This window comes from Pongo abelii, chromosome 4, assembly GCF_028885655.2.
Source record: "Pongo abelii isolate AG06213 chromosome 4, NHGRI_mPonAbe1-v2.0_pri, whole genome shotgun sequence".
Taxonomy (NCBI): domain Eukaryota; kingdom Metazoa; phylum Chordata; class Mammalia; order Primates; family Hominidae; genus Pongo; species Pongo abelii.
In genome coordinates this window covers 37,724,010-37,751,970 of record NC_071989.2, presented here as the reverse complement: position 1 = coordinate 37,751,970, position 27,961 = coordinate 37,724,010, and the positions used below count along the sequence as shown (strand labels likewise).

General features: G+C 39.0%; 1 protein-coding gene across 4 annotated transcripts in view; it reads right to left on the bottom strand.

Moving 5' to 3' along the window:
* The window catches only part of WDR70 (WD repeat domain 70), a 365,884-nt gene that overhangs the window by 260,123 nt on the left and 77,800 nt on the right, over positions 1 to 27,961 (bottom strand). For all 4 annotated transcript variants that reach the window (XM_054555494.2, XM_054555493.2, XM_002815513.6 and 1 more), the window contains exon 8: positions 2,249 to 2,402. In XM_054555494.2, the coding sequence (XP_054411469.1) occupies positions 2,249 to 2,402 (154 nt within the window). The remainder of the gene's footprint in view (positions 1 to 2,248; positions 2,403 to 27,961) is intronic.

Genomic DNA, 27,961 nt, shown 5'->3' with positions numbered 1-27,961 from the left:
GATACCCGAAAATGTGGAAGCAACTTTGGAACTGGGTAACAGGGAGAGGCTGGAACAATTTGGAAGGCTCAGAAGAGGATAGGAAAATGTGGGAAAGTTTGGAACTTCCTAGAGACTTGTTGAATGGCTTTGACCAAAATGTTAATAGTGATATGGACAATAAGGTCCAGGCAGAGGTGGTCTCAGATGGAGATGAGGAATTTGTTGGGAAATGGAGTAAAGTCACTCTTACTATGCAAAGACACTGGAGGCATTGTGCCCCTGTATTAGAAAAGGGCATAAAATAGGCGGGAAAGAGTGAAAATAAGAATTTTTTTCTAGAGTTCCCTAGAGATCTGTGGAATTTTGAACTTGAGAGAGATGATTTAAGGTATCTGACAGAAGAAATTTCTAAGCAGCATGCATTCGAGAAGAAGCAGAGCATAAAAGTTCAGAAAATTTGTAGCCTGATGATGCAACAGAAAAGAAAAATCTATTTTCTGAGGAGACTGGGTTGTAGAAATTTGCATAAGTAATGAGGAACCAAATGTTAATCACCAAGACAATGGGGCAAACGTCTCCAGGGCATGTTAGAGACCCTCACAGCAGACCCTCCCATGACAGGCCTGGAGGCTTAGAAAGAAAAAATGGTTTTGTGTTTCCAGAACCCCCTGCTGTGTGCAGCCTAGGAACTTGGCGCCCTGCATCCCAGCTGCTCCCGCCATAGGTAAAAGGGGCCAAGGTACACCTCAGGCCATGGCTTCAGAGGGTGCAAGTCCCAAGCCTTTCAGGTTCCAGGTGGTGTTAAGCCTGTGGATGCACAGAAGTCAAGAATTAAGGTTCATGAACCTCCGCCTAGATTTCAGAACATGTATGAAAATGCCTGGAAATTCAGGCAGAAGTTTGCTGCAGGGACAGGGCCCTCATGGAGAACCTCTGGTAGGGCTGTGTCAAAGGGAAATATGGGGTTGGGACCCCCACACAGAGTCCCCACTGGGGTACTGCCAAGCAGAGCTGTGAGAAAAGGGCCACCATCCTCCAGACCCCAGAATGGTAGATCCACTGACAGCTTGCACTGTGTGCCTGGAAAAGCTGCAGACACTCAATGCAGCCAGAAGGGGGGCTGTACCCTGCAAAGCCACAGGGGTGGAGCTGCCCAAGACCCTGGGAACCCACTTCTTGCATCACCTGGATGTGACACATGGAGTCAAAGGAGGTCACTTTGGAGCTTTAAGATTTGCCTGCTGGGTTTTGGACTTGCATGGGGCCTGTAGCTCTTTCCCTTTGGCCAATTTCTCCCATTTGAAACAAGTGTATTTACCCAATGCCTGTATCCCTGTGTATCTAGAAAGTAACTAACTTGCTTTTGATTTTACAGGCTCATGGGTGGGAGGGACTTGCCTTGTCTCAGATGAGACTTTGGACTATGGAATTTTGATTTAATGCTGAAATAAGAGTTTGGGGGACTTTGGGGAAGGCATGATTGGTTTTGAAATGTGAGGACATTGAGATTTGGGAGGGGCCGGGGCAGAATTATATGGTTTGGCTGTGTCCCCACCCAAATCTCATCTTGAATTGTAACAATTCCCATGTGTCAAGGGCGGGGCCAGGTGGAGATAATTGAATCATGGAGGCAGTTTCCCCCATGCTGTTCTCATGGTAGTGAATAAGTCTCATGAGATCTGATGGTTTTATAAATTGGAGTTCCCCTGCACATGCTCTCTCCTGCCTGCCGCCATGTAAGACACGACTTTGCACCTCCTTGCCTTCCACCATGATTGTGAGGCCTCTCCAGCCATGCAGAACTGTGAAACAATTAACCTCTTTCCTTTATAAATTATCCAGTCTCAAATAGGTCATTATTAGCAGCATGAGAACAGACTAATACACCTAAGACTACCACACTGTGAAAAGACCCAAACTAGACATGTGGCAAGAGAAAAAGACAGAGAGACAGAGAGCCAGCAAGAAGGGAAGGGGTGGGGTAGAAGTAAGGAAGAGGCAAAGACACAGAGAGATGCCATGGAGCAGGACACTGACTGCAAACCATCTGGGCCCATTTTGTATCTTACAGCCATCCTAGTGCTCCAGCTGATACTGTATGAAGCAGAACCACCCAATCAATCTACACAATTGTGAGAACGAATAAATTGCTATTGTTTTATGACACTAACTTTTGGGGAAAATTATTACATGATAACTCAAATAGTTGTTAATAAATGTGTGCTGAATTAATTTAATTCATTAAAATATTCTGTTTAATGCTTACCTTGGTGTTGGCCATGTCCACAATATACTGGTCTCCTTTTATACATTCCATTACTTCAAAACCATCTCTGTCAATAACCTTGGCCTGAGAGCTTCCAGATACAACAAGAATCATGTCTCCTGTGTTACTATACTGTAATGACTTGATCTGATGGCTGTACAAAAAGAAAAGGAAAATTGGTAAGATACTAAGCACAATGTTTATAATTTTACTACATTAAGTATTGCCAGAAAAAAAATGTGACACAAATGGGCAAAATGATAATTCCAGAAAATCAGGAACATCAACCTCAAATGGGTTCTAAATGCCCATTGGCAGCTGGGCAAGGTAGCTCATGCCTATTATCCCAACACTTTGGGAGGCCAAGGCAGATGGATCACCTGAGGTCAGGAGTTCAAAATCAGCCTGACCAACATGGTGAAACCCCATCTCTAATAAAAATACAAAAAATTAGCCAGGCATGGTGGCGGGCACCTGTAATCCCAGCTACTTGGGAGGCTAAGGCAGGAGAATTGCTTGAACCTGGGAGACAAAAGTTGCAGTGAGCCGAGATCATTGCACTCCAGCCTGGGCAACAAGAGCAAAACTCTGTCACCAAAAAAAAAAAACAACTAACCAACCAACCACTGGCTATTCTGGTAGCTCTCTCTTCCCACTTCCACTGCAATCTATTAAAACTCTCTCTAATTACCTTATATCTCCAACCCAACCAACTCTCCCTCTTTCAGCTGTTGAATCTTCTGGCTCTTTCTCAGAAGAAACAAGAACTGCCTCAACTTCCTCTCATTATTGTTATAAACTTATCTTTACCTGAACTTTCTTCCTCCTCCTCTTTCATTACAATGGTAGAAATGAACCTCTTCCAGCCCATGGCAAATCATACTTATATCCTGGATCTCATCTCTCCCAGTCTCCTCAGGAACTTCTACTATCTTCTCTCTTTCATCCCCTTCACAGCTAAGCCGTTTGAACAAGTTTTCAAGCCTCCTCATCTCCTTTTGTTCTTTAGCACTACAATACCTTTCCACCCTCACCACTCCACTAAAACTGATCTTGATCTTGCCATTGTGGCTGTAGTGAATACAGTGGTGTGCTACCCAGAACTCCCCCTTCAGAAGTGAAGTGCTCATTCTCCCAGCTTCTGGGATTTTGCCTACTGATGGCTAATAACTGAACCCTCAGGAATTTTCCTGAGTTGCAACTCCCTCACCAAAGGTTATGCTATTATACCACCCCAAAACAGCCCACATTCAATGACTGGTCAATATGCAGTAAAATAGTCCATTCCTAAAATATCTCAGAGGGGTTATTCTAGCTTCAGATCTCCCTGTGTAATAGTTGTTGCTGCTATGGCAACTACATGGCAATTCAATTTCCCCATCTTCCCAATGCTGTTTCCCTTGTACCCTCTCTCACAGGGATTGACCCCAGAAACACTCCCCATTATAAACTTCTGACATGCAAATACAGACATTTCAAAGTGTGTTTTTGGGAAACCTGACCTGGGAGAGTTGATACCAAAAGTGGTCCTATGAAGTTTTGACTCCAAATGAGAATCTGATGCTGTATCAACCACAAACTGGCTAGCAATGAGAAACCCATTACTGGTGGCACACAGTCCCTAACATGCCACCATAGGGCAACCACAATTGCTGAAACTTTCGTTGGTGAAAGAGAAGCCATGGCAGGTGCAATATTTCAGGCATTTGTGAAGTACAGAGAAGTAATTAAAAGGACTAGGAATTGGATAGCTGTTGCTAGGAGCAGTCAATGCAACAGAGAAAAACAATGAAAGGCTGAGAGTGATAAATCACCAATTAAAGACTATAGTGTGAAAGCCAGATAGTCTCTTTGGCAGCATATAAAGGCTGGGTTATTGGTCTCGGTCAGATAAGTGGTATGCAGTCATTGCTCTCATGAAGCATGTTTTTCTGCCCCTATTAAGGAGGACTAAAAGCAGCTGACAGTCACATCCAACTAACAACAGCATACACTTACATGCCTGAATCAAGGCTATTATTAATTTTCCAGCCTTTAGAGTCCCAAGGGATATGGGCAATCCAAAGAAATTCATGTTGATCCATGGTCTAAATATCACATTAACTCAATCAGGTGAGCAAGAAGTAGCACATACACTGGTAAGATACAACCTTTCCAGAAAATAAGAGATAAACCCTATAAAAGAACAGGAGATTGAGAGAAGGAGATGAGGAGAAGACCTCCTTGTCTCATGTAGATAGACATATGAAAGGGGACAAGTATGAAGCTTTTTGTGTCACAAGTATATCCCAGAAAGCATCAACCTCAAAAGAGGCAATGAATAACCATGCAAAGTGACTTGGCCAGTTTGGCTGTGACTGTTAACACAATAGGCTTGTAAATGAAATAGTCATGGTGGCATGAATAGAAGTTGTAGATGAGCCCAACAGCAACTCTTAACTTGACCTAACTGTTGTCGCTGCTGAAGATCCAACCTGCCAACTATGGTGAGCCCTTCCTCCCAAAATCAATACTAAGCTAATAAATAAGTAAAATATATTATATGAAAAAATGGTAATAAGTATGTGGGGGAAATAAAGCTAGGAAGGTAAGAGGACAGGGATAAATATTTTAAATAGGGAGGTCAAGAAATAAGTGAGTAGCTAGAATTACAGAATCACCTAAAGTAAAGGCAAAATAAAGATGTTTTCAGAAAAACTAAAACTAATAGAATTTGTCAACAGTCGACTTGCTTTAAAAGAGATACTACACAGAATTCTCCAGGTAGAAAGAAAATGATCCCTAATAAAAGCACAGAGTATGGCATGAAGAATAACAGAAAGGGAGAATATACAAGTAAATGAATGAATAAGTTATGAATACTGACTGCATAAAATAACAATACCACCTGAATGGTTTAAAATGCATATACCAATATGTAAAAGTACAGAGGACCCTTGAATAACAAAGGTTTGAACTGCATGGGTCTACTTTTACACTGATTTTTCTCAACCACATGCAGATCAAAAATACAGTATTCTGCCAGGGACAGTGGCTCGTACTCATAATCTCAGCTATGCAATGAGCTATGATCGCGTCACTACACTCCAGCCTATGTGACAGAGCAAGACCCAATCTCTTAAAAAAAAAAAAAGAAAAGGCCAGGCACAGTGGCTCACGCCACAGTCTGGGAGGCCAAGGCAGGTAGATCACGAGGTCGAGATCGAGACCATCCTGGCTAACATGGTGAAATCCCGTCTCTACTAAAAATACAAAAAATTAGCCAGGTGTGGTGACATGCACCTGTAGTCCCAGCTACTTGGGAGGCTGAGGCAGGAGAACCGCTTGATCCCGGGAGGCGGAAGTTGCAGTGAGTCAAGATTGCTCCACTGCACTCCAGCCTGGGTGACAGAGCGAGACTCCGTCTCAGAAAAAAAAAAAAAAAAAAAAAAAAAACAAAAGAAGAAAAAAGAAACAATAAAACATTGTAGATAGTATTCAAAATAGTATTCACAGGATGCAAAACTTGCATATACAAAAGGCTGGCTTTTCCCATAGGTGGATTTCTCAGGACCAACTGCAGGACTTGAGTATGCACAAATTTGAATATAGACAGGGATCCTTGCCTATAACAAGGGGACAACTATACGTGAAAACAGCTGCAAAATGGCAGGAGGGAGTAAATGCAGTTACGTGTAGTTAATGATCCAAAGTCTTTGTATTGACTGGGAAGTAGTAAAAGTACTAATTTATAATAGACTTTGTTAAGTTGTAATCTTTAGACTGACGACTAAAAGAATAGTAAAAGACAATCAACTAACAAGCTAATAGAGAAGAGAAAACATAGTATTAAAAATTAATGCAGATCAGGCATGGTGGCTCACGCTATAATCCCAGCACTTTGGGAGGCCGAGGTGAGCGGATCACCTGAGGTTGGGAATTTGAGACCAGCCTGACAAACATGCAGAAACCCCATCTCTACTAAAAATGCAAAAAAAAAAAAAAAATAGCTGGGCATGGTGGCGCATGCCTGTAATCCCAGCTACTCAGGAGGCTGAGGCAGGAGAATTCCTTGAACCCGGGAGGCGGAGGTTGCAGTGAGCCGAGATCACGTCATTGCACTCCAGCCTGGGCAACAAGAGCGAAACGCCATCTCCAAAAACAAAAAAAAAAAATGTAATGCAAAAGACAAGACAGTCACAGAGGAAATAAAACAGATTGAACAAATAAAAACAGCGAACAAGATGGATGGTTTACATCCAAATTTATAAGTAATTAAATATAACGAACTTAAAGGTTATAATTAAAAGACAAAGTTTGACAGGATGGATAGAAAACTTCTGCATAAAAAAGACAATTTATTTATAGAGTGTGAATTAAAAGAATGTAAAAACATATTTCACAAAGACTGACTAAAATAAAGCTGGTATATCTTACGAATATCAGGCAGAGTGGCCTTGAAAATCAAGGAATGAGGGCCAGGCGTGGTGGCTCACACCCATAATTCCAGCACTTTGGGAGGCCAAGGCAGCCGGATCACCTGAGATAGGGAGTTCAAGACCAGCCTGACCAATATGGAGAAACCCCGTCTCTACTAAAAATACAAAAAAAATTAGCTGGGCATGGTGGTGCATGCCTGTAATCCTAGCTACTTGGGAGGCTGAGGCAGGAGAATCGCTTGAACCCGGGAGGCGGAGGTTGTGGTGAGCCAGATTGCGCCATTGCACTCCAGCCTGGGCAACAAGAGTGAAACTCCATTTAAAAAAAAAAAAAAAAATCAAGGAACAAGGATGGGTACCGTGGCTCACACCTGTAATCCCAGCATTTTGGGAGGCCAAGGCAGATGGATCACTTGAGGCCAGGAGTTCAAGACCAGCCTGGCCAATATAGCGAAACCCCATCTCCACTAAAAATACAAAAAATTAGCCAGGCGTGGTAGCGCACGCCTGTAATCCCAGCTACTCGGGAGGCTCAGGCGTGAAAATCACTGGAATCCGGGAGGTGCAGATTGCAGTGAGCTGAGATCATGCCACTGCACTCCAGCCTGGGCAATAGAGCAAGACTCTGTCTCAAAAACTAAAAATAAAAAAAAATAAAATAAAGGAACATTACTGGAGATAAAAAGGACATTTCACCATTATCCTCAGCAAACTAATGCAGAAACAGAAAACCAAATGCTGCATGTTCTCACTTACAAGTGGGAGCTGAATGATGGGAACACATGGACACATGTGGGGGAACAACACACCTAGGGGAACAACACACTTTGGGGCCTGGGTGGCAGGGGGAGAGCATCAGGAAGAATAGTTAATGGATGCTGGGCTTAATACCTAGGTGATGGGATAATCGGTGCAGCAAACCACTATGGCACACGTTTACCTATGTAACAAACCTGCACATCCTGCACATGTAGCCCCGGAACTTAAAATAAAAGTTGAAGATTAAAAAAAAGAATTAATAATAACAAATGGGGAAATCTACCAAGCCGATACAATAATTCTAAGTGTGCTCATGCCTAGTGACATTCCTCCAAATACATAAAGCAAAAAATTACAAAACTAAAAGGAGAAACAGGCAAATCTACAATCACACTCGGAGATTTCAACATCTCTTTTCCAGTAACTGATACTACACAGCCAATTTTTGAAGATCAATAAGGATAGAGAATATTAGAACAACAAAATTAATAAACTAATTTACCTATGTTGGATCCACAACAAAAAATGCAGTCAAGTATACAAATAATGTTTAAAAAGTTGACATATGCAAATCTGTAAATCAAGTCTCAATAAATGTCAAAAACCTAAAATCATATAGCATATGTTCTCTAATCCTAGTGGAACTGTTACAAATAAATTCTCAAAAATAATCTGAACACCACTGAATGTCTGAAAATAAAGCAAGATACCTATAAGTAATCCTTAGATCAAAGAAAAAAACACAACAGAAATTAGAAAATGTTAACTGAATGATAATGAAAATACAATAAATTAGAACTTGTGACTGTAGCTAAAGTAGAAAATTTAGTATTTAGTAGAAAATTTACGGAGTTAAATGCATATATTACAAAAAAATGTTTTAATCAATGATCTAAACATATGTTTCCAAAAGCTGGAAACAGCAAACTATATCTATCTCTCATGAACACAGATACAAAATGTTCCAAAGAAAATATTAGCAAATGGAATCCAGCAATATATATATAAAAGGAAAAGATATCACAATCATGTAAAATGTATTCCAGGAAGGCAAGATAGGTTTAATATTCAAGTCAATTCATGTGACTTTCTAAAAATCCAGCAAAAAGGACGAAAAGTAATTCAGGTATCTGATAAAACATATCAAAAGACAACATTAAGAATGTAAGGCCAGGCGTGGTGGCTCAAGCCTGTAATCCCAGCACGTTGGGAGGCAGAGGCGGGCAGATCACCTGAGGTCAGGAGCTCGAGACCAGCCTGGCTAACATGGTGAAACCCTGTTTCTACTAAAAATACAAAAAATTAGCTGGGCGTGATGGCACACACCTGTAATCCCTGCTACTCGGGAGGCTGAGGCAGGAGAATCGCTTGAACCAAGGAGGCAGAGGGTACAGTGAGCTGAGATCGTGCCATTGCACTCCAGCTTGGGCAACAAGAGCGAAACTCAGTCTCAAAAAAAAGAAGAATATGAATAGACCAAGCTAGAGAGTAGGAGAAAATATTTGTAATGCAAAGGATTATTGCTGTGTGTGTACGTGTATCTCCTAAAATACGCTGATTTAAAAAAAAAGAATAAAAAGACCAACCCACTAAAAGTGTAAAAAGATAGATACTTAACAAAATATATTCAAGCACTCTGTAAAAACATTAAAAGGTGCTTCACATCATTAATCATTTGTGAAATGCAAAAACAAAAAAACACAATGTATCATTTTATACCCACCCACTAAAATGGTTAAATCAAAGATACTGACCATATTGAATATGGTCAAGAATGTGGAGCAATTAGAATTCTCATACACAACTGGTAAAGTGTAAGATAAAAAAATATGTTGGAGAACTGTTTGGCAGTTTCATATAAAGGTAAACATGTACCTATTCTAGGACTCAGCAGTTCTATTCTTATGTATGTTTATAGCACACAAAAAGGCTCATACAAAAACGTTCAAAGCAGCTTTATTCATTACGTCCAAAAGCTGAAAACAATAATCTAAATTGTATACTTTGCCAGGCACAGTGGCTCATGCCTGTAATCCCAGCACTGTGGGAGGCTGAGGTGGGCAGATCACTCGAGGCCAGGAGTTTGAGATCAACCTGGCCAAAATGGCAAAAACCCATCTCTACTAAAAGTACAAAAAAATTAACCAGGAATGGAGGTGGGTGTCTGTTAATCCCAGCTACTAGGGAGGCTTAGGCAAGAGAATTTCTTGAACCCGGGAGGTGGAGGTTGTAGTGAGCCAAGATCGTGCCACTGCACTCCAGCCTGGGCAACAGAGCGAGACTCCATCTCAAGTAATCAATCAATTGTACACTTTACATGTTGTATATATAATTTGTACATTTGGTATATTTATGCAATGAAATACATGGATAAATGTCATAAACATTTTATTGAGTCAAACAAAAAAGAAACATATTATATACTATATAATCCCAATTACATAAAGTCAAAAAATAGGAAAATATTATGGCAATAAAAATTTAAAATACTTGCCTCTATGGGAAGGAGGGACAAAGAATGAAAAAGAATCAAGAGAACTTTCTGAGGAGATGGGTATATTTGTTTTCAGTGATACTTATGCAAGTGTATGCAAATATCAAAGCATTCAAGTCAAGCCTTTAAGAATGGCAAAATCTTGCATACAAATTGTACTTCAACAAAATTTGTATTTAAATTTGGGATATTCACTAATAATTTCATAAAACCTCTTGGCAAATTAGGAAGTAAAGAGAAAGTTCTTAATTTGATAAAGAGTGTCATTAAAAAAAAAACTATAACAAATATCTTCCTTAATGGTGACATGTTAAAAACCTTCCCTCTGACATTAGGAGCAGGATAAGACAGCCTATTTTCAACACTTCTATTCAACATATAATAGAGGTCCTTGACCATGCAATATGACAAGAAAAAGACCACTTGATTTATGACAAAAGTGATGAAAGAAGTCTTTTCAATGAATGATGCTGAGTCAATTTGACATTGTAAATAATAAATCTTTGTCCTTATTTTACAATACACATAAAAATCAATTCCAGGTACAGTGTAGGCATTAATTATTAACTTTTAAAAGTAATATATCTAAACTTCTGGAAGATAAAATTGACAACACGGGGTTAAAGAAAAATTTTCTCAAACAGAAAACAAAAAAATTCTAATCATAAAAAAAAAAGAATGCAAATGTTACCTTCATCAAAATTAGGAACTTCTATTCATCAAAAGACATCACAAACAGTGACAAAAAAAGCCAAAAATTGCGAGTGAATATGTACCTCCTATTTAACCAATGGAAGTCCCCAGATCCACCATATTTTTAAAATCTATTAAATGGTATTTAAAAAAAAAGGCAACCACCAGAAAAATGGCCAAAAGATTTAACCATTTGAGAAAGGATATCCAAATATCCAATGTTATGAGAAGTTGTCTAATCTTTTAATTTTTGCATCACAAAAATTCAAAATAAAGCTACAATGAAATACTATTATATATCCACCAAAATGACTAAAATTTAAAAGGCTGACAACACAAAGTGTTGGCAAAGATGTAAGGTAACTTTTGCGGACTGTGGGTAGGAGGGTAGATTGGTACAATGATTTTCAAAATCTATTAGAAATACCTGCTAATGGGCTGGTGCAGTGGCTCACACCTGTAATCCCAGCACTTTGGGAGGCCAAGCAGGCGAATCACTTGAGTTCATGAGTTTGAGACCAGCCTGGCCAACATGGCAAAACCCTAAAACCTAAAAATACAAAAATTAGCCATGCATGGTGGCTCATGCCTGTAGTCCCACCTACTCAGAAGGCTGAGGCAAAAGAATTGAACCCAGGAGACAGAGGTTGAAGTGAGCTGAGATTGTGCCACTGCACTCCAGCCTGGGCAACAGAGTGAGACTGGGTCTCAAAAAAAAAAAAAAGAAGTACTTGCTAATGCAGAATGTATGCATATTCAATGACCTAGCAATTCCACTACCAAGTATATACCCAACAGAAAAGCAAATACATGTTCCAAATGACATCTACAAGAATGTTCACAGAAAAACTACTCATAATAGCCCCAAACTGGAAATAAGTCAAATGTCCATAGGCAGAAAATAGCTAAGTAGATGTATATTCATACAGTAGCACACTGTACAGCAATTGAAATGTACAAATTTTTGCTATAAACAATATGGATATATTTTACAAATATAATCAAGTGAAAGAAGCCAGACAAAAAAGAATATATGCTGCATTTACCCATTTAAGTAATATTCAAATATAGGCAAAAGTAATCTATGGTGCAAGTAGTCAGGATGAGAAGGTTGTGGGTAACATCTGGTAAACAAGTTTCTGGTGCTGGTAACACTCTACTTCTTCTATCTGGGTAGCAATTACAGTGATGTATTCATTTTATGATTAGTCCTCAAGCTACAGCCTTAGTAGTATTGTAATTTTCTAAATATTATATTTTAATTTAAACATTATAAAAATTAGAGACATCTGAAGCAATTTTATATTAAGGCCCTTAATTCACCAGTAAAGACATCAAATGGATATACTACCACACTTTACAGTGTAATTTAATCCTTGAAGGCGAGAAAATTCTCAGAATAAACTAGTAAGTATATGTAAAATGTTTTGTGGTTTAAATTGTTTGAGGGGTTTGGGTTTATTTTTGTGGGTTTTTTTTTTTTTTTTTGCTTACATGGGCATCCTTCAGTTTTTAATAATGTGAAAAATTCTATTTACCCATTGCCAATGTGTATAAATTAATCTGGGGCAATTTTATACAATAAAAGGTGAACTTTTATGCATGAAACAATAATTTAACAAAAAATGTACAGGAAGAAGAATGTTCATTACAAATATAGGAAACATAAATATTACCAAATATTGGCAAACACCAAAATGTTCAGAAATATAAGTCTATTACAGTTATAGCTCTCTCAAGCAAAAAAATAGCAGAGAAAAACTTAGTTTACCTTAGGGGCTATTTATTTACTTAGAGATTTGTTAAAAGGTCAAATGGGGTCACACAGAATACTAAGAAGAGCTGTTCACCCAGGCCTCACTAAGAATTCTTCTTCATTCAGTAGCTATATAGTAATATGACACCTGCTCCTACGACCCAAAGAGGAACTACAGCAACTACTCTTTAGCATCTGTTGCTCCCAACTCTGCTTTGCAATTATATGACTCAAGCATTCTGGCTCCATTAACTACTACTTCTGTCACTCCCAATTAAATTCCCTCTAACCCTCCCACTCTGCCTATTTAAGCTTTCTGCTGCCTCATGACTTCAATTCCATCAGAGTTATGCATTCTGTTTCCTCTGTACATTTTTGCTCTGCTTCCATTGCTAATTCCCTAGTAAAGTGTTGTATATTCAAAGTTCCAAAGAAACAGAATATCCAAGACATCACCAATTGTCCAAAACACAGTGTAGGAGGCCACAGTTAAGAGAAGCAAGACCATTAGCTCTTTTTATAGGCTCGAGAACAACAGGATGCTTTGGTCCTGTATCAGCAGGATGCTTTTCAGGTAGATCCTACTGCCACCCTACTATCGGGTAGCTCCTACTGCCACCCTAGCTATGGGCACACATCAGAGCCCCATGTAATAAAGGAGACAAAAGGAAACCACCACGAGTATAAACTAAGAAAAGTACTCCAAGGTTTCTAAGAATGGAGCTGTGTAACTCACTTTGCCCCATTTGTTACTTCTCCACGGTACTTACCACCACCTATTATGTATATTCTATTTATAGTCAGTCTTCTCTCATTAGAATGAAAGTTCCGTAAGGATAGGACTATACAGTCAGCCCTCAGTATCCATGGGGGACTAGTTCCAGGATCTCCTGAGGATAACAAAGGATACTCAAGTCCCTGATATAAAATGACATAGTATTTGCACATCACCTTTGCACATCCTCCCATATACTTCATATCAACTCTAGATCACTCATAATATCCAATGTAAATGTCATGCAAATAGTTATTGTACTATATTGTGTAAGGAATAAGGACAAGAAAAAAGTCTGTACGTGTTCAGTACCGACGCAAGTTTTGTTTTCCAATATTTCCAATCCTTGGTTGGTTTAATAAACAGATGTAGAACCCAGGAATAAGTTCTAGTATCCTATTGCATAGTAGGATAAGTATAGTTAACAATAATGTATTATGTATTTGAAAATACCCAGAAGAGTAGATTTTGAATTTTCTCCCTACAAAAAAATAATTATGCAAATTACCCTGATTTGATCATTACACATTGACTACATGTATTAAAACATCACATTGTACCCTATATATATGTACAATTATGTGTCAATAAAAATTTAATGTCAATATGTGAAATAAAATGAAAAAATAAATAAAATTTTTTAAAGCAGTAATTATCTCCATGTGGTAGGAATATATATAATCTGAAATAAAAAATATATTTGTGATTGTTAGGATAAAATAGATGATAGATTATTTTAAGTTTGGAAATTACAAATTATAAAATTCTCACAGAACCTGAAAAACTATTGGTATTGTTAAATATTTAAAAATCTGTCCTTGGAGAGAAAGAAACCTATCAGATTTACATCAACAAGTGCAATATATCAGCCTACTACCATCTGCTACAGACTGCATGTTTGTGTTCCCTCAAAATTCATATGATAGGCCAGGCGCGGTGGCTCATGCCTGTAATCCCAGCACTTTGGTAGGCCGAGGCGGGTGGATCACGAGGTCAGGAGATCGAGACCATCCTGGCTAACATGGTAAAACCCCGTCTCTACTAAAAATACAAAAAATTAGCCGGGCGCAGTGGTGGGTGCCTCAGTCCCAGCTACTGAGGAGGCTGAGGCAGGAGAATGGCGTGAACCCAGGAGGTGGAGCTTGTAGTGAGCCGAGATTGTGCCACTGCACTCCAGCCTGGGCGACAGAGCGAGACTCTGTCTCCAAAAAAAAAAAAAAAAAAAATCATATGATAAAGCCATAGCCCCCAAAGTGAGGATATTGGGAGGCATGGCCTTTAGGAGAGAATTAGGGTTAGATGAGGTCATGAGAATAGAGCCCCTACAGTGGCATTACTTCCTTTATAAGAAGAGACACTAGAGCTGCTTTTCTCCCTACCATGTGAGGATACTGAGAGAAGATGGCCATTTCCAATCTAGGAAGCAGGCCCTCTTTAAGAAACATAATTTGCCAACACTTTGATCTTGCACTTCCAGCCTCCAGAACTGTGAGAAATATCTCGTTTTTTGTTTTTTTTTTTTTTTTTTTGAGACAGAGTCTCACTCTGTCGTCCAGGCTGGAGTACAGTGGTGCGATCATGGCTCACTGCAACCTCCGCCTCGCAGGTTCAAGCAATTCTCCCACCTCAGCCTCCCAAGTAGCTCAGACTACAGGCGTGCACCACCATGCCCAGCTAATTTTTGTAGAGACAAGGTTTTGCCATGCTGCCCAGGCTGGTCTCAAACTCCTGAGCTCAAGTGATCCACCTGCCTTGGCCTCCTAAAGTGTTAGGAATACAGGCATAAGCCACCATGCCTGGTCAAAATATCTACTGTTTAAGCTACCCAATTTATGGTATTCTGTTTTAGCAGCTGAAGCAGACTAAGATACCATCCTATAAGCTACAGACCAGCACTATCCAACAGAACTTTATATGATGAGGAAATGTTTTATATCTGTGCTATCCATTATGTTAGCCACTAGCCACATGTATCCATCAAGTATTTGGAATATGGCTAGTGCAACTAAAGAACTTAATTTTTAATTTTTTTTTTTTTTTTTTTTTTTTTGAGATGGAGTCTCCCTCTGTCGCCCAGGCTGGAGTGCAGTGGCGCCATCTTGGCTCACCGCAAACTCTGCCTCCCAGGTTCACGCCATTCTCCTGCCTCAGCCTCCTGAGTAGCTGGGACTACAGGCGCCCACCACCACGCCCGGCTAATTTTTTGTATTTTTAATAGAGATGGGGCTTCACCGTCTTAGTCAGGATGGTCTCGATCTCCTGACCTCATGATCTGCCCACCTCGGCCTCTCAAAGTGCTCGGATTACAGGCGTGAGTGAGCCACCACGCCCGGCCAATTTTTATTTTATCTTATTTAAATAACCACATGTGGCTAGTGGCTAATGTATTTAACACTACAGCTGTAGACAATATGAAACAAATATAAAGCAGTCTCAACTTTGGAAAAACAGAAAACTCTTACTGCCTCATAAGGCATCTATATTTATCTATATTAGATGAAAAATGAAATACTAAGTTAAGTAAAATGTTCTTTAAAGAACAAAAACAAAAGAAAACCTAATGAAAGCTATAAAGTCCACTGGATAATAATGCTACCAGTACTAAGAAAGTACAGCCCCTAAAAGTGACTTGCAGTCACAAATATAAAAATGACTATTCAAGTGAACTCCTAAGGTAAAAATTTGTTATTCACCATGCTCCAAAATGGTCTGTAATATTCTTCAGAGACGGCATGGTAAAGTACGATACAAGGGTAATATTAACAGTATGCTGTCACAGGTGCCATTCTCTTAAAAAAGAAATCCCAAAATAAATATAAATGGAAAGCAAATAATTAAACACATTAAATAGAGATTACTACAAAAATCCATAAGGAATTCTGGTGGAGAAACAACTTAATAATCAAAATCCCAAATATAAAATTTATCTATCAAAAATGAAAATGTTGACATACAGTTTCTTGCAAAAAAAAAAATTTAGAAATTTTTTTTATATAAATAAATAAGAACATCTTTTTAAACAAAATCTTAGGCTGTTGAGTCCCATTTATTTTCTACACCTCTAATTCCAAAGCTGAGAAACAAATGGATACTTCAGAAAAAAAAAAAAAAAATTAACTCATGACAATTTGTCTTTTGGACACAGAATATAAAGGAAAAATAAAATTTATGTCTATCTGGCCAGACCTCAATAGAATTTTTCATCCTAACTGGTTCCTAAATCCAAATCAGATACTTACCAATAAAACTGTTTTTCTGCACAGCTACTACTAGCTAGAAACTGCTTCTCCAAATTTATACTGACCATTTCTTCTAAAATGTTGAAATTCCAGCTGATAGTTTTTAAAAAACCATTCTTAATGTACTGATTCCAGAGTACTGATTCCAATGGCCAAGAAAATTCAAAAAGATTTGGGGTGGTCTCTGAGATTAGAATGTGTGACAATGTGAAGCATTTCACTACAATGTCCAAGATTAAAGTGTCAAAGCAGATGAGGAAATGAAGCTCCCAAAACAGATGTCCATGAGAAAAGAGCCCAGAAAAGCAAAAGGGGCCACAGCCCAGGACCTTACAATAAAGAAAAGTGGCTCTGGCCCCATGGTATCCTTCCTGAAACACTGGGAAAGAATGAAGTCCTTAGCAAAATTCTGACCAGGATCCCAAATTTAAATGTAAGCTTGTAAGGAAAACACCTATGGACTTGTGTTTAAATTTGTCCATCTAAGATATAAAATTACAAGTTTGACCAAATGTGCCAGTTGTCCACTCATTGTCTCTCAGCTCCGAATTCATCCTTTCCTGTCTGCTCTGCAGAAATGAACTTGGACCCTTTAAACATTTTTCCTTTGCTAGTTGGCATGATGTTAGATCGACATTGTAAGAGGAGGAGATTTTCCTCTTCTTTCCAAGAGTCTTGTGTGCTCCTCTTGGCAGGCTTCTGTACTGCAACACAGCTTCTCCGGTGTCCAGATCCAGCACCCGTGCAGTTTGCTCCATTGTCAGGCTCCTGAAGTGCACAGCAGTCAGCAGCACCCAGTATCTTCCACCAGTACCTCCACAAGGCAGTATTATAGCAGAGTGATTCTGATGAGACAGATTTCTACCATGCCAACTTCTCTTCATTCAGTGAGCCACAGCCATGCCCCCTCAAACAGGGTCTGGATCTTAAACCCAGAGGCCCTGGATGTTGTATCTCAACCCCAGGGGTTGATGCTCCTTTTATCTGTTATTCTTATATTCCTCAGAGTTCTCTTTACTTTTTACTAGCCAATCCTCACTGCTCCAAAACCTTGTTATAGCTAGCAATTCTTCATATTAATCTTTCCTTGTTCAAATTACATATGATTTCTCTATTCTAATCAAACACTGACTGATAGATCAAATTTCAGGCAATTAATCAAACTGAGAAAATTATAGGGCATTATGTCTAATTTGTTATTTTATATATTAGCAAACACATGAGATCTGATCATCAGAAAGTTCAGAGCGCTAAACCAAAGTCTCTAAAGAAAGAATGGAATGAATCAGTTCACAAGATATATACTTGTTAATGCTACTCCCATTTGGGGGAAGTGTAATTTTCTCCAGTAACCATGAAAAATAAGAGATCACTTTGTTTCTTCTGATGATTTATTTTTATTTTAAAAGGGAAATGAAAATCTAAAAAATATAAAAGTTTAAGAAGACAAAGTAGAAATAGTCAATGGCTCCATTTCTCTGGCAAACTAATCAACCAAACTGTTCTATCTACATTTGGCGGGAAACCCAAAATGTCAGTGATCCCACACTAATATTCACATTGTTTTTCTGCTATATAGGAACACTTTTAACATTTTCCCTCTGTCTCACTGTTTGTCATGTACTCTCTGTAGACTACTTTGCCAACATTAAAATGAAATGTTCAGCATCAAGCTCATCATTCCTGTCTCACTTCATTCTTAAATCTGCTAGCCACAGAGACGGGGTTTCGCCATGTTGGCCAGGCTAGTCTCAAACTCCTTAGCCACAGAGTTAAAAGGACAGGATTAAGAGTCATTAGACACAGTACTAAGGAGAATTAAAGGGCCTGTTCAAGGGGCATAACATCTGCTCCTCAAACTCCTGCCTAAACAACGAAGATTCTGATCAAAGAGAAGAGAGGGAAAGCCAATCTAACCAGTCAACCGGAGTCATGAGGAAGTGAATGCTCTCTCAGGGAGTAACTCTGACACCAGAGGAAGGCTTAGTGACATTACACAATTGTTTCTGTGAAGTTATTCATGGGGCAAGTGGGAGTATATGAGAAGTGGAAGGGAGTGGGAAGGTGAAGATTGAGGATCCTTTTAAGTAGTTTTTGCTCAGCTAGCAAAACAAGCTGGGACATGCAAGACAGATAAACACAGCTGTTTGGGGCTGTCACTTGGGGCTCAGGAGCCAAGGTGTCCTGCTGTAGTGAAAAGTGCACCGGAATGTGAGTCAGGAGTTCAGGGATCCAAGTCCTCATTCTGCTGCTAACTAGCTGCGTGATGATGAGCAAGTCTACTGGCTTCACTAGACTCAGTCTCTTTTTTTTTTTTTTTGATACAGTCTCGCTCTGTCACCCACGCTGGAGTGCAGTTGCACGATCTTACCTCACTGCAACCACCGCCTCCTGGGTTCAAGCGATTCTCCTGCTTCAGCCTCCTAAGCAGCTGGGATTACAGGCGTGTGCCACCATGCTGGGCTAATTTTTGTATTTTTAGTAGAGACGGGGTTTCGCCATGTTGGCCAGGCTAGTCTCAAACTCCTGACCTCGTGTTCCGCCCACCTTGGCCTCCCAAAGTGCTGGGATTACAGGCATGAGCCACCACGCCTGGCCTCAGTCTCCTTATTTCAGCAAAACGAGGAGACAAGACTAGATGGCAGCACTATACAGAGATGCTCCTGAACCACAGAGTTCATGTACTAGTTAATATAACTTTGCTGAGTCCTGGTTTCCTCCACTGAAAAAAACATGAGAAATAATACTTTTTATGAAATTGGGTGAGGATTAAAAATAATATACATAAAGACACCTAGTACAGTAACTGAAACAAGTAATTATTATTATTACTACTTTATTTCCAATGCTAAGATTATTTGAGGGGTACAAAATCTTGGTAGCCAAATGCAATGTTATTTCAAATGCACTACAAGTTAGTATATGTTTAGTACATGTCTTAATTATTGCTAACCAAAATACTCAAGACTTACAAACTAAGGACTTGGGCCGGGCACGGTGGCTCACGACTGTAATCCTAACACTTTGGGAGGCTGAGGCGGGCGGATCACGAGGTCAGGCGATCGAGACCATCCTGGCTAACACGGTAAAGCCCCGTCTCTACTGAAAATACAAAAAATTAGCCGGGCGTCATGGCAGGCGCCTGTAGTCCCAGCTACTTGGGAGGCTGAGGCAGGAGAATGGCATGAATCCGGGAGGTGGAGCTTGCAGTGAGCCGAGATCACACCACCGCACTACAGCCTGGGCGAATGAGTGGGACTCCGTCTCAAAAAATAAATTAATTAATTAATTAATTAAGGACTTGTAAATGTCACCCAAAAATGTAAAAATATATTTTGTCAATATAAGGTTGATTCTGCAGAGGGTGCAAAAAAAGAATATAAATAAGGAATCCTTAAGAATTTGGAAATAGGAAATATAGAAGACTTCTAAGGAAAAAGAACTGAGGACTTCATCAGACTTCCCTACTCCAAATGCCAAAAGAAATAACCTAGAAAAATATAAAATCAGGATAAATGAAAGGACTACTGAAAACTGGAAATTATCCAGAAATTTCTAATAGGAAAAGATCAGAATGATTAGGAAAGCACCTCCCAGAAAGAGTGCAACAGCCTCATATGAAACTACCCAGAAACCATGAAGTCCATGGGCGGTTCGTTCTCAAAGCAGCAAGGATGCCCTTATGGAAGCAGTTGTCACAAAAATTAGGCAGCAGGCACAAAAAACAACGTGGAAGACATAATATAGGGTTAATAAAACAAAGATATATAATCAAAAACCTACTATCTTTCCTAAAAATACAGCATACAGGCTGGGAGCGGTGGCTCACGCCTGTAATCCCAGCACTTTGGGAGGCTGAGGCAGGCAGATCACAAGGTCAGAAGATCAAGACCATCCTGGCTAACACCATGAAACCCCGTCTCTACTAAAAATACAAAAAATTAGCCGGGCATGGTGGCGGGCACCTGTAGTCCCAGCTCCTCGGGAGGCTGAGGCAGGAGAACGGCGTGAACCCAGGAGGCAGAGCTTGCAGTGAGCAGAGATGGCGCCACTGCACTCCAGCCAGACGGAGTCTCACTCTGTTGCATAGTTTACAACAAAACTATAGCATCCATCACATAGAGGAGAGACTCCCCAAAACACATACAAGGATTACTCTCAGCCCTACCTCCCTCAAACTTCCTAAGATCACAGACACATTCCACTGGCCACAAGCAGTGAGGTTAAGAAGGTAAAGAGATACAAGAAGAATCTTTTCAGCCTGTATCTCACCAGGCAGAGAGCGTAAAAAAGAAGAGCAAAATAATAAGGGGCTGTGAAGAGCTTTTACAGTAGGGTCAGCAAACTTTGTGTGAAGGACCAGATAAATATTTGAAGCTTTGCAAGCCATATATGATCTCTGTATCACATTCTTCTTCATTATTCTGGGGTTTGTTTCACAACCCTTTAAAACTGTAAAAATCATTCTTAGTTCAAGTCTCATACAAAAACAAGCTATGGACTAGAGTTCAGCCACTGATCACAGTCTATACTGTTCTAAGATCTAAAAGACAAAGAATATAGCTGTGGAATTTTTTTAAAGGAAAAAGAACATATTATCAGACTGTTATTTTGTGCTGAAAAAAAATTCAAGAAAACGTGTCATCATTACATATAACGCTATGATAAATAAACTTGTTCCTGATCATTTCCATATATGTGGATATATCTGTCAGAGGAATTTCTAAAAGTGGATTACTTGGTCAGAGGGTATATGCATTTGTAATTTGGAAGAGAATGCCGAATTGCCCTCTATAAGACAGTGCCAATTTACACTCCCACCATGCCTGATAGTATTTGTTTCTCCAAATCTTGCCATCATAGTTTACAGTTTACATCAGAATAAGATATATTGGCTGGGTGCAGTGGCTCATGCCTGTAATCCCAGCACTTTGGGAGGCCAAGGCAGGTGGATCACTTGAGGTCAGGAGTTGGAGACCAGCCTGGCCAACATGGTGAAACCCTATCTCTACTAAAAATCCAAATATTAGCCAGGCATGGTGGTGCATACCTGAATTCCCAACTACTTGGGAGGCTGAGGCATGAGAATCGCTTGAACCAAGGAAGTCGAGGTTGCAGTGAGCCAAGACTGCACCACTGCACTCCAGCCCAGGCGACAGAGTGAGACTCTGTCTCAAAAAAAAAAAAAGAAAGACATTATCAAATTGTTATGCGGGAAAAAAAGTCTGGTCATTTACACCCCCACCTTAGCCTTCTCACATTGGATAGTATATGTTCTCTTCACTTTTGCCAATCTTACAGGTAATACATAGTACCTCACTGGCACTTTAATTTTTCCTTCTTTATTAATGAAGCTGAATATCTTTATGTTTATTGACTATTTGTATTTCTTCTGCTGTTACCTATTAATTCATTTCCTTTGGCTAGTTTTAGTTTTCAAACATCCCTTTCTTTATTTACAGAAACTGTATTATGGATAGTAGCCCATTGCTTTCAATCTGTGTTACAATGTTTTGTTTATAATTTGTCTTTTAATTTTGTTTTTGATGTCCTTTGTTTTCTGAAGTGTAAAATATCTTTTTAAATTGTAAAAGTAATTCATGCTGTTTTGTTATGTCATATAAAAATATAAAATGAAAGTTCTCCAATACCCCCACATAATACACTTCCATTTCTAGGACATAACCTCTTAAACTTTCCCTAGTACTAAAAAACACAAATACATAAATTATATATTACAAAAGTGGAATTTTTTTGGAAACTACTTTTTCTATTTAACAAATATTTACGGAACTCTTTCTATCTAAGCAACAGACTGGAATATTTGTGACACACATATCTTATAAAGAACTTTATCAACCAATCCAAGAAAAGAACCCAGTTTTTAAAATGGGCAAAAGTTTTTGAACAGCTGCTTCATCAAAGAAGACATATAAGCTCAATATCACTAATCATCAGGGAAATTCAAATTAAAACCCAATAACATATCACTACATACCCAACTGAATGGCTAAAATTTAACATATTGACAATACCAAGTGTAGGTAAGGACATAAAGTAACTACAACTCTTACACATTGACGCTAAGAAAGCAAAATGATATGGCATTTTTAAAAAGTCAGGCAGTTTCCTATAAAGTTAATACTCACATATCATATGACAAAGCAATTCACACTTAGGTATTGACCCAGGGAAATAAAAACACCTGTCTATAAAAATGACCTCTACAGTACGGAGTATTTATAGAAGCTTTATTCCTTATACCTAAAAACTGGAAATAAGCCAAATGTCTATCAACTGGTAAAGAGATAAACAAACTGTATGTAATACAGTCATACAAATATAGCTACACAGCTATAAAAGGGAACAAAACTACTGATAGAGGCAAAATCAGATCAGTGGTTACCTGGGGGTCAGAAGGAGGGACTGACTGCAAAGGGGCTAAAGGGAACTTTGGAGGATAATCATAGTGTATGACTATGACTGTATGCATTTCTCAAAATTCATAGGACTGTATAAGTAAAAAGAATAAATTTTACTAAATGTAAATTATACCTGAATAAATGTGACTTTTAAAAAGTTCATTAAAAGAGTAGAAAATTAGTAAAGTGAATTGGCTTAAGAAGTTTTAACAAATTGTGGCAAAAAAAAAAAAAAAAAAGATAAAGAGAACTGGACCAGAGAGAGAAAAAGGGAAATGGAGAACAGATAACAGAGAGCCAAAGCTAAATAGCCTATACTCCCAAAAAACAAATCAGGGTCAGGCGCGATGGCTCACGCCTGTAATCTCAACACTTTGGGAGGCCAAGGCAGGAGGATCACCTGAGGTCAGGAGTTCAAGACCAGCCTGGCCAACATGGTGAAACCCAGTCTCTACTAAAAATACAAAAATTGGCCGGGCATGGTGGCATGCCTTAATCCCAGCTCCTCAGCAGGCTGAGGCAGGAGAATTGCTTGAACTTGGGAGGCAGAAGTTGCAGTGAACCAAGATCGTGCTACTGCACTCCAGCCTGGGCAACAGAGCTAGACTCTATCTCAAAAAAAAAAAAAAAGAAAGAAAGAAAGAAATCAGGACAGGTGATAGCCTTAAATAGTAGTCTGATTTTTCAGAGGTAAAATCCAATGTTACAATACTAAGAAAAACTCAGAAATAGGAAGTAATACTTGAAAGACATGAGAGATATCAACTTAAGAATCTGTGCACTGAGATTCCTTCATATTAAATAAATACTAGGTGAGTTATTATCTACCAAATGCTTTACTAGGTGCCATGGCACTGTGCCAAACACTTTATAATATATACATTATTTCATTTAATCATCAATCAGAACACCAAAAAACTGGTAGTATTAATTCTATTTTACAGGCAAGGAAACTAAGGGTCAAAGTGATTAAATGACATGCCTAAAGTCATATAGCAAATGAACAAGCCAAGACATAATTCAAATTCAGATTTTTATGAGTCAGAATCAATGCTCACATTCCATTATGCACATTAAGTCTATAGTTATACTTAGTTGCAGAATTAAATTTTACATCAACTAATATGCTATAAAAAAGAAAGAGGAGGAAAAGTACTTCAGTGAAAATCTAGGACAGTAATCTTCCCCTCATCCCACTAAAACTGATAGTTATGACACAAGCTCAGCTAAATTAGCAGAGAAGACAGTGTATAACACTTAATGACTACAGCATTGACTCACCCATTCTGATTTCCAGTAACAGAAATTTTTAAATTTCAGAATCTAGGATTGACTCAGAAACGCAAAACCGTAGGTATCTGTTTTGTCTTTTTTTATTTATTTGAACTCTGAAACTCTTTAATCAAGTAACTGTTCATACATAGCAAGAACTACAAATACCATTTGAATAGATGGAAATTTCTCAGTGGCAATCACTTTTGATATAAAATGAATGGAAATCATAAGATGCAATAAAACTCACTATTCAATTATCTTCAGAATACATATCATATTTTTATTTTTTAAAAAAAGCTAAACACATCAGCCTTAAGCTTGTAGCTCAAGGCATCACTTAGAGTGCAGAGCTAGTAATTTCAAAAACTGTTCCTTACTTGCCCTGAACTGATAGGGTTTAAGCCAAAGATTTCACATCTTCCAGAAAAAGAAATTCTTATGCTTCCTTCCTTTTCCAAAAGGTGGGTACACATTGCTGAAAATAGTCTTCTGCTCTATTTCTCAACAGAAAACTACTGAAAAAAAATATGAAACACTATTATTGTATGACTTATTTAATGAATAATAAGCTCCAAGTATATCCCAAACACTGTTTTAGGTGCTGGAATAGAAGTAAACAAATGTGAAAAACACATCATTTCTGATCGTTATAAGTGCTATAAAAGAAATAAATCAGGGTAATGGATAGAGTGGGTGGCAGTGGAGAGGTGGGAGAGGAGCTACTTTTGACAGTATGGTGAGGAAAGGTCTCTTTGAGGAGCTGACATCTGAGCTGAGACATGACTCAAAAGAAGGTCACTGGATCTTAATAAGATAAAATTTTAAAATTATGTAACTTGATGACAGTTACAGAGGGAAGCAAAAACCAGGAAATTAAGTAAAAGGCTATTACAGATAGTTTACATAATTTTACCATGAAAATGTCAAAGAGAAGGTGTTGGGAACAGGCCCTCCAAAATCTGGCCATAAACTGGCCCCAAAACTGGCCATAAACAAAATCTCTGCAGCACTGTGACATGTTCCTATTGGCCATAATGCCCACGCTGGAAGGTTGTGGGTTTACTGGAATGAGGGCAAGGAACACCTGGCCCACCCAGGGCAGAAAACTGTTTAAAGGCATTCTTAAACCACAAACAATAGCATCAGCGATCTGTGCCTTAAGGACATGCTCCTGCTGCAGATAACTAGCCAAACCCATCCCTTTATTTCGGCCCATCCCTTCGTTTCCCATAAGGGATACTTTTAGTTAATCGAATATCTATAGAAACAATGCTAATGACTGGCTTGCTGTTAATAAGTATGTGGGTAAATCTCTGTTCAGGGCTTTCAGCTCTGAAGGCTGTGAGACCCCTGATTTCCCACTTCACACCTCTATATTTCTGTGTGTGTGTCTTTAATTCCTCTAGTGCCGCTGGGTTAGGGTCTCCCTGACAGAGCTGCTCTCGGCAAGAAGGAAAAATATATTCAGGTAAATAATGTATATCAAATAATAAACTGTGCTTAACAACAAAGAAAAGCATTTTTTAAAATTCAATTTTTATACTGGTAGACCAAGAAAAGAACACCTAATGTCAGTCTTTTTAAAGTGTGCTAGGTGAGTGAGAAAGAAGCTAAGAATACTACAGCACCAAAGAGCTCTTCCGGAGAAATTCGTCAGAGATGCCCAAAATCCAGGACACTTTTTTTACCTCAGCTTCACTCCTAGACTTGGACTTCTATCTCCCTTCCTGAATAGCTATGGGGGCGTTCTTTGAGTGTGACTGCCTCTTTGATATCCACTTACTCACCATGACGCTGCCTCTCGGATCTCAGACAAATTCTGCTGTTGGCTATTCCAGGTGAGATGGTTTGAAAACATCACACTATGTCTCCATATCTTCAAGACAGTCAACAAACTCCCTCAAGTTATCTTTGTGGATAATATAGGAATAATACAGATCAGTGACAAAAAGATGTGGGGGAATTTAGCTGAGTTACAGGCATGTGTGGATTCTCACTTGGGTGAAAAACGTAATTTAAAAGGTTAACAGACCAATGTCGGGCGGGGGCATGGTGGCTCACATCTGTAATCCCAGCACTTTGGGAGGCCAAGGCAGGCAGATCACCTGAGGTGATCTGGAGTTCAAGACCAGCCTGGCCAACATGGTGAAACCACATCTCTACTAAAAATACAAAAATTAGCCAGGCATGGTGGCATGCACCTGTAATCCCAGTTCCTCAGGAGGCTGAGACAGGATAATTGCTTGAACTCAGAAGGTGGAGGTTGCAGTGAGCCGAGATCATGCCATTGCACCCCAACCTGAGCAACATGAGACAGACTCCAACTCAAAAAAAAAAAAAAAAACAAATATCAAAATAAAGAAAGGCTTCTAATGGTATTATGAGAGTTTGACTCTCCCATATTCAACAGGTATCAGCTGAATGAGAATTTACGTACATTCACCAAATTTGCAATTGGCAAAACACAAGCAGTGATCATTAACATACACATTGGGTGTTATAATCAGAAACTAGAACAATGATCCAACAAAATAAAGAGAACGAAATTGAAGGGGAAAATAAATATAAAAATACTTGTTTCACTTTTTTCTTTTTTCTTTTTTTTTTTTTTTTTGTTGTTGTTGTTGTTGTTGTTGTTGAGATGGAGTCTCACTCTGTTGCCAGGCTGGAGTGTAGTGGCGCCATCTGAGCTCACTGCAACCTCTGCCTTGCAGGTTCAAGCAATTCTCCTGTCTCAACCTCCCTAGTAGCTGGGACAACAGGCAGGTGTCACCACACCCAGATAATTTCTGTATTTTTAGTAGAGACGGGGTTTCACCATGTTGGCCAGAATGGTCTTAATCTCTTCACCTCGTGATCCGCCTGCCTCGGCCTCCCAAAGTGCGGGGATTACAGCCGTGAGCCACCGCACCTGGCCTCACTTTTATCTTCATTTAAAAATCTGCATTAAACTTTAGTGAGTTTTTGGTAGTAGCATTCCTGTTTTTGAACTTAAGTCACATATTTTTATGTCTAGAGGTACCGTGTTACCTACCGTAGTAGTTTGTGTGTACTGGATTTGGCCACTTAAAGGGAGGCTGAAGATATGCACTATCCAATACAGCAGCTACCTAGCCACGTGTAGTTATTTACATTTTAATTAAAATTTGATTTCAAGAAATTTTAGTTCCTTAGAATTACTAAACACATTTCAAGTATTCAGTAACCCCATGTGACGAGTGACTACCATACTGGATGATACAGATACATAATATCTCCATTACCACTGAAAGTTATATTGGACAGCACTCTTAAACTACTGGAATCATCAAGTGATGACCCTTGGAATACTCAATCAAACAGAAATTACAGCTAGAAAACGATTTTATTTTCTTTCTTAACCAAAGATCAAAGGCATCAAATCAGATTTTACTGTCTTTTCTTGAAAAAAGTAGGCCAGGGGAAATGGCTCACGTCTGTAATCCCAGTACTTTGGGAGGCCAAGACGGGCAGATCACCTGAGGTCGGGAGTTCAAGACCAGCCTGACCAAAATGGAGAAACCCCGACTCTATTAAAAATACAAAATTAGCCAGGTGTGGTGGCACATGCCTGTAATCTCAGCTACTCAGGAGGCTGAGGCAGGAGAATCGCTTTAACCCAGGAGGTGGAAGTTGTGGTGAGCCGAGATGATGCCATTGCACTCCAGCCTGGGCAACAAGAGCGAAACTCCATCTCAAAAAAAAAAAAAACAAAAAGAAAAAAGAAAATGTATACACTCACACAAACACACACATAGACACAGACACACACACACACACATAAATATATACACATACAGATAAATTTAACAAAGACCATTTGTGACCTGTAAAGCCTAAAATGCTATCTGGCCCTTTATAAAA